The 14,592-nt window shown below is 47.7% G+C and overlaps 1 protein-coding gene across 5 annotated transcripts in view; it reads left to right on the top strand.

Moving 5' to 3' along the window:
* The window catches only part of sorcs2 (sortilin-related VPS10 domain containing receptor 2), a 90,464-nt gene that overhangs the window by 37,651 nt on the left and 38,221 nt on the right, over window positions 1-14,592 (top strand). For all 5 annotated transcript variants that reach the window (XM_052062373.1, XM_052062368.1, XM_052062375.1 and 2 more), the window contains one exon: window positions 4,432-4,499. In XM_052062373.1, the coding sequence (XP_051918333.1) occupies window positions 4,432-4,499 (68 nt within the window). The remainder of the gene's footprint in view (window positions 1-4,431; window positions 4,500-14,592) is intronic.

Raw genomic sequence — 14,592 nt, forward strand, 5'->3', positions numbered from 1 at the left:
ATACGCTTTTGGGCTCTCTAAAGATAGCCCGATGCGGATGCGCCCTGCAATTATAGGCAATAAGGGGAGCGTGCATGTGCGCTGCTATCAGGAGTGAGTTTGGATCATATATCGTCGTTGGATATGCTACATGCCGATAAATCTGAAGGCTTACAAAGAGCGGTGCTGCTCCGCCGTCCGGCCCGGTGGAGGTCTGTTGATGCGAGCGTAGGCGGAGGTGCGTGTAATTGCCCTCCTCTCCCCTCTGGCCGAGCCCTTTAATGAATGGTGGCAATCTCAACGCGCCGTTAAAATGGTAACGAGCGCGCGGGTCAGAGGACGCCCCCCACCCCCTCCCCGCTTAAAAAGCATGCGCCAGATTTACTGGATGGTGACCGGCCATCCAATGGAGGTGATTGGGAACAGTTGGACGAATGGTGCAATTTATTTTGGCCAAGTTTATGTTTTTGTTGGTGTGTGTGAGTGTGTGTGTGTGTGTGCGTGCGTGTGTGTGTGTGTTTCTGCCAAGGAACGTTGGCAATTGTTAGCTGGGGGATCAGGAAATGATCTGCACTAACCGACAATGTATCCAGCTCCTGTATTATAATTAATAAAAACATGAATTAAAAGCGGGCGGCCCGGTAGTCCAGTGGTTAGCACGTGGGCTTCACAGTGCAGAGGTACCGGGTTCGATTCCAGCTCCGGCCTCCCTGTGTGGAGTTTACATGTTCTCCCCGGGCCTGCGTGGGTTTTCTCCGGGTGCTCCGGTTTCCTCCCACATTCCAAAAATATGCATGGCAGGCTGATTGAACACTCTAAATTGTCCCTAGGTGTGAGTGTGAGCGTGGATAGTTGTTCGTCTATGTGTGCCCTGCGATTGGCTGGCAACCGATTCAGGGTGTCCCCCGCCTACTGCCCAGAGACGGCTGGGATGGGCTCCAGCACCCCCCGCGACCTTAGTGAGGATCAAGCGGTATGGAAGATGAATGAATGAATGAATGAATGAATTAAAAGCATAATGGAATAGAATGTAAATAATTCATCCGTTTTGCCCCCCCCCCCCGGTCCCCTCCTTTTTCCTTTTTTTTTTTTTCCCCATTTCAACACAAAGTGTACAGCTGAGTCTGGTGTTCACATTTTGGCCACTTGGAGGCAGTATAGAAATCCAATGCTGTACCGGCACACAAGGAATCAGTTACAACACTTTCAAGTCCCGTCTAAAAACACACCTGTTCAGGATTGCCTACAACGCATAGCTCTTCCATTTCCTATGTTTTTATGATTTTATGTCCTTGTTTTTATATAACATCTCGTTTACAAATTTTTACATTGTATTTTCTTATTGTCTGTACAGTGTCCTTGGGTGGCATGAAAGGCGCTTTTAAATAAAATGCATTATTATTGTTATAACATGACAACCGAACACTGACGACGCGAAATATCCGCGCATCCAATCCGGACCAGATCAGATCTGTGTTGAATCTATTGTCTATCTACATATGTTGCTCCACCGTTTGTTTTCTAACATCTATGGCTGAGAGTGTTCTATCGATGCTATTAGCATTCAGCAAGCAGGCAAAATTGTCTTTGCTTTCGCTTTAGTTTGACAGTAAACTTAAGCTGAGAGTGGCGTTAGGTATGCGCACGTAGAACACTGGCCTGAAATATTTACGTGGAATATTTTATCTGCAATTCCCAAAACGTTTTGACCTCTTTTATTCCCCACTGCCATTAGAGGCTTGTGTGTGGTTTGTCCCCCCCCCCCCTCCCCCCGAGCCCCCCTCCACCTCTAAATGAATGACCACATTCTTCCTCTCGGAGCCCAGCAAGCAACTCGTCTCCTTTCATACGCTTCCTTCCGTCCGTTTCTTCGTCAGTGCACAAGCGATGGCAAATGTCCCCGGGACAGGCGGCATATTGTCGTCGCCCGGCCGTGATCTCCGCTTCTCAATGGACTCTCTTGTGCGTCCCGCAGGGGAGTCACTGCGAGGTCCCGACCGTCCCGATAAAAGTCACTGGACTCGTTCTGCGCTGTGGCAGACAAAAAAAAAAAAAAAAAAAGCCACAGGGGAGCGTGTCGCGGTCACTCAATTACAGTCGAGCAGAACTCGATGATCTCCATTAAAAGATGAGGAGTTTTCCCGTCGTAGAAATGAATCAAGTCGTTTTTTTTCCCCCATTCCTATCAAATCAAAACGTAAATAAGTGCATTTTGAAATGTGAACGACTCGGCATCTTGACTCTGGGCTGCTTCACACGAGCCTTACGACGGACTCTGGAGCAAAGTATTGTTTCAAAATAAAAACACGTTTCATGAACCAGGCATCCCCCCCCCCCCCTGTACACTTGATGCACAACCCATCACTCAAACCTCGCGACGCTCCGTGCTATCTGACCCCGTGCCACTCTTTACAACAGGACGGTGCAAATCCCATCGCTGTCAAAATGCGGAGCGATTTGAAAGAGCGGCTTGACCGGGTCGAAGTGGCGCGGGGGTCGAGTTGTGCCGTGCAGCGCCGTGTCTTATTCATGAAAATTTAAAGATGAGACAAGACGGGATTGAAAATTGACTCCCTGTTTTCAAACATATTTATTCGGGTGAGCTCATATTTTTTTTTTTCAAATTGAGTATTGTATCAATGTTCTGAATTATTCAACACAATCAGATGTGCATGAGAGTTGTCGCTATTATTCTGTCCTCTAGGGGTCGCCATCGTTAAGTTGATTTTTGTGGATTGCTTTAAAAGGCCTGGCCTGGTGAGTGATGTGGGTGTCAGCGAGTGGTGGCGTAGGTGTCTACGTGCAATTGAATTAGTATTTCAGCCCTTGTTTATTATATATTGTGTATTTGTTGTCGGTTTTTTTTTCTCTCAAAGTTTGTGCTTGACACCGGCTTCCAGTCGGCTATAGAATCGATTTCAAAATTCTGCGAGTGGTCTACAAATCACTGAATGATTATGGGTCCCGACGACGCGAGTCGGGCTCCGAGGTCCGCAAACGCGGCTCAATTAGTGAAGTCCGTCCGGGTTTCAAAGCAAACGCGCTGAAGCGGCATTTAGCTGTTATGCTGCGCATAAATTGGAATAAGCTACCGATAGAAGTGAAGTCAGCCCAAAGTGCAAATATATCCAGGTTAAAAACATTGCTCCCCCCCCCAACCCGACCCCAATTCCTTTGATTCGTTTTTTTTTTTTGTTTGTTTTGAAATCAATTTCACATCACAGCTTGTTCGTAGTGTTCGAAACCGACTTTCATTTCTTTACTTTGAAATGTTTCAAAGTCTTCTGTTAACGTGTTTAAAGTAGCCCATGTGTGTTTGTTTTTTTTCATGTTTCATAATGTCATGAGCTGTTTGTCAGTACTTTTAGGTGGCGTATGAGTTTCCGTGAGCCACATTGAGTTGCCTTGTTTATGAAATAAACGATAAATAAATAAAAAATACATAAAGCTCGCTTGTCTCGCCCTGCCTTTCATGTCGGCATTTACTCTCCTTTCAAAATGGGATTTGAAAGGAGAGCACTCGGCATGAGTTTCTTCATTTGTATTCATTTTATTTTTTTTATTTTTATATATTTATTTTTATGTTATTATTATTATTATTTTTAATTCATCCATCTATCCATTTTCTACCGCTTATCCGGGGCCGGGTCGTGGGGGCAACAGCTTTAGCAGGGAAGCCCAGACTTCCCTCTCCCTAGCTACTTCTTCCAGCTCTCCCCAGGGGATCCCGAGTCGTTCCCAGGCAAGCTGGGTGACATAGTCTCTCCAGCGTGTCCTGGGTCTTCCTCGGGGTCTCCTCCCGGTGGGGCATGCCCGGAACACCTCACCGGGGAGGCGCTCAGGAGGCATCCGAATCAGATGCCCAAGCCACCTCATCTGGCTCCTCTCGATGTGGAGGAGAAGCGGCTCGACTCGGAGCCGCCTGTCGATCTCTCGCTCCCTCCTGCCCTCACTCGTGAACAAGACCCCAAGATACTTAAACTCCTCCACTTGGGGCAAGATCTCCCCCCCGACCTGGAGGGGGCACTCCACCCTTTTATGGGTATTTTATGTCAAATTACTGAGAGCTGTTAAAAATGGCACTGAGACTGGGCAGGTGTTAGCCAATCATCCGAAACGTATCCACAGCGAGTTCACTGTTTATTTAAACATTGAAGGTATACGGCTGCGCTCCGCGTGTGACACTCTGACACCGGAAATAATGGCCGTCAATAATGGCCATACCCGACATCCCCCATTCGCATCATTATCGACCATTAGCCATGACAGCGTTGACCCATCCCCAATAAAGCAAATTACGTTTTTGACCCGATTCTTACCAGGGTTTCATATGAGGAGGGGGGAAAAAAAAACGGATGTTTGAGCCCGCACAGAGCGAGAAGCTTTCCAGAGAGGTTTGAAATGCAAATGCCGGCCAACTAAAGTGCTGTGTTCCCTTCTCTCCTCTTGCAGGTCATTCTCATTCTGACCAAGTACTACCACGCCGACTCCACCAAGGTGCTGGAGAGCTCTCTGTGGAGGTAGGCCAAAACGTCGACCGCCGGCCCCATCTGTCATCAGATGACCTCATGCTGCGTCTGCCGACAGTGTACATGGCCGACGGGGGGGCTATATCGCGCTGAAAAAAATAAAAAAATAAAATAAAAAACATCCCCATGCGGCTCGTTCGGTGGCGAGACGGAGCAACTGGGAGGGGGCCGGCGATAGCATCTGTTCGGGCAGATAACGTAACAGCGTGGAAAGCGGGTCAAGTCGGGCTGCAAAAAATGACTTTTCTTGCCGTCGAGCAGCTCAAAAAAAAAAAAAACAGTATCCCACCAGCACCGCATCACAGTGAGATTCTTGTGCGTACTTTCTCATGGAATATTCATTCTCCCTTCCGTGTAATCCCTCGTAGATGCTCCGATGCCGAGTCTGACCTTGCAGGTACATTAGAGGAGACTTAATTCTCTTCCATTTCATGAGAGAAAACAGATCAGACATGCTTCATGACTGACACCAGCTAAAATTAACTTTGTGCGTGTGTGTGTGAGTGTGAGTGTGTACTTTCCCAGAGAGCAAATGTGTGTGATGATGCTACTTAATTCATGCCATTCCCCCATTTGGAGAGCTTCAAAGCTGCAGCGTCCCATTGGCTACAAGTGCAATTCTCCCTGGAAGTCTGACATGAATTATGTGCATATTTTCCTATTACATGTGTTGACAGTTTAATTGTTGGACTTCTACGCAGATGTAGTGACGCACATTCACTCATGGATAATTATATGTGTGGATATCGATCTATCTATCTATCTATCTATCTATCTATCTATCTATCTATCTATCTATCTATCTATCTATCTATCTATCTATCTATCTATCTATCTATCTATCTATCTATCTATCTATCTATCTATCTATCTATCTATCTATCTATCTATCTATCTATCTATCTATCTATCTATCTATCTATCTATCTATCTATCTATCTATCTATCTATCTATCTATCTATCTATCTATCTATCTATCTATCTATCTATCTATCTATCTATCTATCTATCTATCTATCTATCTATCTATCTATCTATCTATCTATCTATCTATCTATCTATCTATCTATCTATCTATCTATCTATCTATCTATCTATCTATCCATCCACCAAACCCATCCATCCACCCATCCATCCATCCATCCACCCACCCACCCACCCAAACCCACCCATCCATCCATCAATCCACCCACCCACCCATCCATCCATAACCCATCCACCCACCCATCCATTCATCCACCCACCCACCAAACCCATCCATCCACCCACCCAATACCACCCATCCATCCACCCACCCACCCACCCATCCATCCACCCACCCACCCAAACCCACCCATACACCCATCCATCCATCCATCCACCCACCCATCCATCAATCCACCCACCCAAACCCACCCATCCATCCACCCACCCACACATCCACCCATCCATCCATCCACCCAAACCCACCCATCCATCCACCCACCCACCCATCCATCCACCCACCCATCCACCCATCCATCCACCCACCCATCCATCCATCCATCCATCCATCCACCCAAACCCACCCATCCATTCACCCACCCACACATCCACCCATCCATCCATTCATCCATCCATCCATAAAAAAATCCTTGTCTCCCCCTTGGGTGGTGTCCGTCCCCCATTCAGCTCGGGTCCTCTACCAGAGCCCAACAAACTTGAGGGCTCTGCGCAGTATCCTTGCTGTTCCCAGCACTGCACATTTCTGGACTGAGATGTCCGATGTTGTTCCCCGGATCTGTTGCAACCACTCATCTAGTTTGGGGGGTCGCTGCCCCGAGTGCTCCGACCACCACAGGCACGACTGTCACCATTAATTACCTTCCAGGCTCTCTCCAGATCCTCTCTGAGCCCTTGGTATTTCTCGAGTTTCTCGTGTTCCTTCTTTCTGATGTTTCCATCACTTGGAACCGCTACATCTACGACAACAGCTTTCCTCTGCCCTTTATCTACGATCACGCTATCCGGTTGCTTCGCCGTTACCATCTTGTCAGTCTGGATCTGGAAGTCCCACAGGATCTTCGCTCGGTCATTCACCACCGCCTTCGGAGGTGTTTCCCATTTTGACCTTTCGGTAGACTATGCCAGCCACCTGGTTATGGCGTTCCGTGTCAACTTTCCCTGCCAGCATCTTCCACCCTGCAGTTAAGTGTGTTGGATTGTCGATATATATATATATATATATAAAATTAAAAATATATACAGTACATATTTTTTTTAATTATATACATTATATACACACACACAGTATATATATGTACTGTATATGTGTGTATTTATTTTTTAGAGAAGGAGAATGAAGGATGGATGTGTCTCTCAAGGATGTTACAAAGCTGCAAATCCTCAGCTTGGCAGCAAGTAAGGGAAAGTGGTTGGGGGGAGGTGGAGTGGGGGTGAGAGAAAGTGGTGCTCTTTTTCAGGCTCATGCTGCTGCCCCCCTCGGGCATGTATGTCTCACTCTCTCACACGCACACACATGGGCACACACACACACACACAGGCGCGCGCTCTGGTTCCAGAAGTGCGATTTCAGTGTTGCCTGAGGCTGAAGGTTGAAAGCAACTCGGAGCTCAGTCTTCATAAAACATGAAACACACGTACTGTACGCGGCCTCTAATCAAAACGTCCTTCTGGACACACACACATACACACACGCACACACAGAATCCATATGCCACAGGGCACACCATTCTCTCCACTTTTCTTTGAAAAAATGCTTCACTTTTTACTTGCAGTCACTGCCCGCTACAAAAAAATAAAATCATATAAAGCATAAGGATAGGCAACTTTCAAGGCAGACGTTCAATTTACATTCACAGTTTTTGTGCTGACCCAAAGTGATTTGTTTGTACGAATTTATTTCACTGAACCTTTATTTTTCCCCGTAAGGCAATTTGAGAGCGCACCAACTGTGGTAAGCTGTGCCGGTTTATTCTAAGTGACCAGGGTGCACCGTGCATGTATGACACACTGGATGGCGCTTGTTTTACACACTCTCACAGCACTGATGCGTGTGTGTAGTAGAAAGGTGGCGAGGGGGTGATATAGTTCAAGGATGAGCCAAAGCTGAAGGTGTCACTGCTTCATGTTGGAGAGCTGGTTTGTTTGGGGTTTTTTTGGGCGGGGGGGGGAGGGGGGGCGCTGTAAAAAGCCACAACTTGTCTGTCAGTGATAGATCACATACATCTATAGATAGATAGATGTATGTGTGTGTATATATATGTATACATATACAGGTAGTGTATGTGTGTGTATATATATATATATATATATATATATAGGCGGCCCGGTAGTCCAGTGGTTAGCACGTCGGCTTCACAGTGCAGAGGTACCGGGTTCGATTCCAGCTCCGGCCTCCCTGTGTGGAGTTTGCATGTTCTCCCCGGGCCTGCGTGGGTTTTCTCCGGGTACTCCGGTTTCCTCCCACATTCCAAAAATATGCATGGCAGGCTGATTGAACACTCTGAATTGTCCCTAGGTGTGAGTGTGAGCGTGGATGGTTGTTTGTCTCTGTGTGTCCTGCGATTGGCTGGCAACCGATTCAGGGTGTCCCCCGCCTACTGCCCGGAGACAGCTGGGATAGGCTCCAGCACCCCCCGCGACCCTAGTGAGGATCAAGCGGCTCGGAAGATGAATGAATGAATGAATGAATATATATATATATATATATATATATATATATATATATATATATATATATATATATATTAGAGCTGTCAAACGATTAAAACATTTAATCTAATTAAAAATGCAACTGTCATAATTAACTCAAATGACCTAAAAAATTAATCGTAATTACTCACACATTTTTTTTATCGTTTCTGAATCGTTTCTTTGTCGTTTCTTTTACATTTTTGTCCTATTTTTCCCCCATTTTAATGCTCTCATCAACTTGGAATCATGAATCAGTTTTCTATGTGCCAAATGCAAATATTTACTGAAATAACAATTTCAATTTTACATGAACATTTTTCACTTGGAGCAGTTGTTCACACATAACCTCTCACACAATATTGCAGTCCATCAACAATAGTGAAAAAAATATTTTGTCACACAACAGCTGCTTTAAGTATGCCTGCCTATAGTAGATTTAAACCATGGTTGCATACTTCGTTTTTCTCAAGTTTACTTTTGTGTATATATTTAGATCTATACATAGATAGATAGAGATATCTCCGGATGCACGTGGTTGACAGCGTAATAAAATACGAGTGTGCAACAGTCAAGCAGTTTCAATGTTGCAGTCCATATAAAATAACATCTTATGTTTTATGGGAGTGATATTATCATAATTCGTCCAGTTATTTCATCCCATAACAGCACTCAACCTTTTCCTGTTAACTCGGCACTTCATCTCCTCGTGGTTGCTGCATCGCTCTTGTCTCATTTCCTGGCAACAGCTTGAAATGAAACACAGCCCCCCCCCAACACACACACACACACACACACATGCTCCCCCCCCCCTTGACTAAACTGACTTAAAAGAAAAAAATGACTCTTAATAAGTGACATATTGCGTGCGGTAGATCCGCTTCTTCAAATTGATCCATCAGCGGGGGGGGTCCACCGATGGACCTTGGCACAGCCAACATCAAGCTTAATGCAAGCCCCCTAATCGCCTCTCACCTCGGCAACAAGAAAGCTTTTTGTGAAAAGGGAACAAATACAACAAAAAAAACCCTCACGCACAGAAAATGAAGGCCTGGTTGCATTTTTCCACCACGGCCCTTTTGGGACACTTGGCTTCAATTTACGGCCTCCCTTCGGCTGCGAAAAAGAAACATCAGCGAGGATTTGCGCTAATCCTCTTTGCCCGATGCTTTCAGATATAAACTTCACACCCCCGACTGTGCAAAGCCGCATTAGCTTTGAGCACAGTCCAAAATCTACAATTGTCCAAAATTTTGCAAAAAATGGAAATTGAAGATTATTGGTTAACGAGCTCAAACCCTTGATTCAATTAAGAGCCGGGACTCGACTAAAACCGCGGGGCTACCTTCCATACCCATTCCGCCATATTGAGAGAACACACTTTACTCTTCTTGAAAACCTGTTAAAAACTTTGCATCACTTTTGGGGCTTTCGATTCAATGAACGTTACGTTGCTTCTTCTGATGTGCACGGCTTGGCCACTTGAGGGCAGTACAGAGACAGAATCACTCACCGAGAAAAGCCTCAAAACGGACTCAGCTGCAGTTAGGTCAAGGCATCTTTTTGCACAGGTGAAAAAAAAAATATGTACGCCTGTAAGTGCTGTGACGTTGTCTGTTGACATGTGTTGCTCCATCATTTGTGTTTCACATCCGTTGCTTGCGATTGTGAGGCTATTCCTTCACCCATTTTGCTTTGTAATTGAATCTCGATTGGATTGCAACCGTGTACCTGGCCATTATATTTCCAGGCGCGCGTGTCTGTTACCCGTGCATCTGTTACCTCCCGTGGGAACCTTCAACATCTTCCTCGCACGGGGTCGGACACTCGCAGGTGGCCGCCGCTGTGCGTTTCCGCGACGATGGCGGTTAATTGGCTCATTTGCATAGAGTCGGCAGAGCCAGCTAGGCGGGTTAACTACGGCGCGAGCGTGTCGGCCGCCAGGGCAAGACGGGGGAGGTCTTTTGGGAACCCGGTTGACATGCCGGCTTCAAAGGAGGCCGTTGCGTTAACGGCGTGTGGATTCGCTCGGAAAAACATTTCACGCATGCGCTGTAACAAATATACGCGTCACATATTTGTCCAAATACGCAGAGGCTTAGTCGCGCTATTTCTCCCATTACAATGGGTAAATGCAAACCACGCGGATAGAATAAATATTTACTTGTCCCTGACAGAGGACACACACACGCAAACACACACACACACACACACACACATTGTTCTGTAAATAAAGCTGCAAAGCTAATTAGCTTCTGGTCTACGATATCAGCAGCGATGGTGATTTCGTCTGCTAGTGACCCGGACGATCCTAATTCTCTTTGTTTTACGTTTAGTTTGACTTCAAGAGGGACTGGCATGAAAAAGCTTGAAGCCTCACTTTGGAAGATTTGCTCACTCTCTGCCAAACTTCAGTTCGTTCGGAAGTGAGTCACTCACCGTGCCCATCAATGAAGAAGCCTTCAACTATCAGCTCTGCCCAAAGGAATGAATGTCATTTTATACCTCAAGGATTTTAATTCAAATGTCTTGAAAAACAAGACTGAAATGACCGTGTCAGTCCGACACGCAGCAGTCACCTTTGACCCATTGGCACGTGTGGGCGTCGAGGTAGCTGACGGCTGCTGCTTTTTGCGGTGCTCAGGTCAAATCTTTTTTTTTTCCTTTCCAAGATGGCGCCCGAGTAGGCAGTGCTCTTCAACAGCCTTGCTTTGTTTGTTGTTGTGTCGGGTTGATCCAATTTCACAGTTTTGTGAAATTATTAGGAATAAAACACAAGGCAGGAGACTCAATTTGTATACTCGGAAAAAGGGGGAGGAAAGGGGGAGGAAAAGCGGATTAAAGCGGCGATTGGGGTAGCCACGGTGACTCTAAATCACAGGTCTCAAACTCAAGGCCCGGGGCCCGATCCGGGCCTCCACATAATTTTACGTGGCCCAAGAAAGCAAAATGGGCCACCAAGCTCCAATGAAGCGGAGCTTTTTCGAAACACAACGATCGACTGGGAGCGACATCTTCCGCTCAGGGAATCGCCGGCCAAATTGAGTTGCTCCTTTATTTTGTCTCCCCCGCGGGCGACTTTGCGCACGCCAACGCCGGCGTCCGACTTCGCACGTTCAAAGCGTGCACAAAAGCGCCAAATGTTTGGTGTGTAGCGGAAGATGAACGTGCGCCGTTCAGTCCTTGGCTTCGTTTATGTCTCGACCGGGACGCAACGAGGACAGATTGATTGTCGCGCGCCGCCCGTGAGGGCGTTTCTTCAAGTGCAAAGAGCTGTCGTGAGGCCAATCCGTCACTGGAACGAGTGTCACTTTCTCCACGAGAAATAGGAGGTGCGCGATCACGTGCTTTGCGGAATCCCGCCATTCAGCTAACTGAGCAACACCCCGGGAAGCAAAAAAGGATTTGACGACTGGATCCGGCTTGTCGGCGAGGTTGATGCCCTCACGTGTGGGCAAGGAGCGCCACAGGCTGTAACTCACTTTGGATTTGCTCACGGAATCGATTTCAGATTGGCCAGCGGTGTGCAGATTTCTCAAACGTCAGGCCCGACTTTTGGCCTTTTGGGCCATCGTCTGCTCGCTCTCGCATGGGCGACCTTGACGTCGCCAGGACATTACGCTCTCAATCAGCGCCGGTCGTCTCCCTAAAGTGAAAGAGAAGAAGAAGTGGGGGGGGGGGGAACACTTTGGCCCTCGGCGTTTTAACAACTTTTTTTTCCTTTCCGTTTTTCACACGGTTTTGATTTCAGCTGCTCGCTCTTTGTATCCTCGGGCTTGATTCTTCATCGTTGTTGCGCTCCCGAAGAGACATTCCTCAATGGAATAATGACACGTAAACGGAAGCCTGGTGGCAATGGCACTGGTGCACACATTCTTTTTTTGCATTTCAAGCACTTTCAAAGGACCGCCCCCCCCCCTCACTCCCCTCTCCCCCAATGGATTTCAACCAAGCCAAAGGAGCAACGTGTTTTAGATTTAGAATTGATTTTTGGGATTCCAGCTCACGTTAGACAGACCTCACACTTGGTTGTTGTGAACACCAAAACACCAAACAGCCGGGGGGGGAGACGTAACTCATGTTCAGGTCCAAAAAAAGTGACCGCATTCCTGGGAGAAGGATAAGGCACAAAAGAAGATATCAGGCGGGCAACGTCGGCGCTGGAGCGCACTGCAATTCAATCTGGCAATGGCTGACTGAAGACTCTTCAATAGGGAAGCATGACTGACTGCTTGTGACAGTCGGAAGGCGCGAGAGGCTCCGTTGCCGTCCGTCACTTGATTGTGATTGTCCACGTGGCCGAGAAAAAAAACAAAAAAAAAACACAGCGATGTGTCGTCATTCTCATCAGGATTATTATTATTATTCATTCATTCATCTTCCGAGCCGCTTGATCCTCACTAGGGTCGCGGGGGGTGCTGGAGCCTATCCCAGCCGTCTTCGGGCAGTAGGCGGGGGACACCCTGAATCGGTTGCCAGCCAATCGCAGGGCACACAGAAACGAACAACCATTCGCACTCACACCCAGGGACAATTTAGAGTGTTCAATCAGCCTGCCACGCATGTTTTTGGAATGTGGGAGGAAACCGGAGCACCCGGAGAAAACCCACGCAGGCCCGGGGAGAACATGCTAACTCCACACAGGGAGGCCGGAGCTGGAATCGAACACGGTACCTCTGCACTGTGAAGCCGACGTGCTAACCACTGGACTACCGAGCCGCCACCAAAATAATCACCCGATGTTAATTTTATTGCACGCCGCCACATTAGGAGCGTATGTGACATCAAGTCATTGGACCCCGGGCCGTCCGTGGGCACCCGCCACTTTGCTGTTGAGTGACATGCCAGATTGCAAGTCTGTCTTTTCCGATTCTTTCTTGGTGACCCGAAGAAAATTCATTCGTTCATTAAAAAGTCCACTGCAAGCGCGTCAACGCCGGATCGCAGACACGCTTCCGCATTTACATGTGGACACTCATTATTTATGATGCACTGCAGCGCCGGCCTTGTCTGACATAGCCGGTAACCTTGCGTCGGTATTGACTCTGGAAAAAATTGCGAGAATGACTGCAGATTCGTCAGAATCTGACCAAGAAAGTACCGCGTCGAATTAGGGAGACGAGCCGGGCCTAGACGGCTTTCAGCGGCGCCACGAGACTGCTCCCTCCGCCTCTTGCCGGCAAGTATGGCCGCGCGCATTCGCTGTCATGGAGTCTCTTAAAAGCGTACTTGAATACAACCAATGGAATCAAAGCCACGTTTGGTTGAAGTTTTTCTCGAGGAACCACACCGATTTTTTTTCACACTGACCACCACGTCCATCCATCCATCCATCCATCCATCCATCCATCATCTACTGCTTATCCAGGGCCGGGTCGCGGGGGCAACAGCTTTAGCAGGGAAGCCCAGACTTCCCTCTCCCTAGCTACTTCTTCCAGCTCTCCCGGGGGATCCCGAGTCGTTCCCAGGCAAGCTGGGTGACATAGTCTCTCCAGCGTGTCCTGGGTCTTCCTCTGGGTCTCCTCCCGGTGGGACATGACCGGAACACCTCACCAGGGAGGCGCTCAGAAGGCATCCGAATCAAATGCCCAAGCCACCTCATCTGGCTCCTCTCGATGTGGAGGAGAAGCGGCTCGACTCTGAGCCCCTCCCGGATGACTGAGCTTCTCTCCTTATCTCTAAGGGAGAGCCCGGACACCCTGCGGAGAAAACTCATTTCGGACGCTTGTAACCACCACGGTTACACTTTAAGCAATCGCATTCGAGGTGGTGTGGCTACAACCGTAAACGACCCACCGCATCCCCCCCCCCCTTTTTTTTTTTATCCCTCATGCAGTCATCAGTTTTTCTCTCTTCCACATATTTTACTCGATTATGAAATATTACACACTGTAATGGTTTTGTTGAGGCTTCCTAATGGCTAAAATGACCTTGCAGTGGGTGACTAAAAGCCATTCTTGTGCTCGGAAGGGGACTAGTGGAGGCACTTTTGGGAATCGAATAGGTCGGCGGCATACGCAAGCCTTGTTTTTAGCAGTCGCTGACGTCTTGTCGTGCGAAAGAGTTAAAAACCTCTCCGCTTTAACCGGTATTGACGCACGGGCTCATTATTTTCTTTCATCAAGGCCTTTCCTTCCCGGCACGGCCTCGCTTGCGGCCTTTGGATTCCTGCGTAAAATAGAAATACACTCGCAATTCTCCTGTTGATACCTCAGTTGAAACTGAAGGAGGTGTGACAGCGGTGGGAGGGGGGGTGAGCATTGTTGTGGACACGGCAGGATCCGTTCACCATCCTCTGCTTCCCCCCAGGTCTGCCGCGTGTTCCTTGGATTCGGGCTGAGATGAGGTGCGAAATCAGAGGCCGGAAATGGAGAAGTTCTTGCGAGAGGTTTTACTGAACGTTCAGGGCCA

Source organism: Hippocampus zosterae, chromosome 1 (assembly GCF_025434085.1).
Source record: "Hippocampus zosterae strain Florida chromosome 1, ASM2543408v3, whole genome shotgun sequence".
Classification (NCBI taxonomy): domain Eukaryota; kingdom Metazoa; phylum Chordata; class Actinopteri; order Syngnathiformes; family Syngnathidae; genus Hippocampus; species Hippocampus zosterae.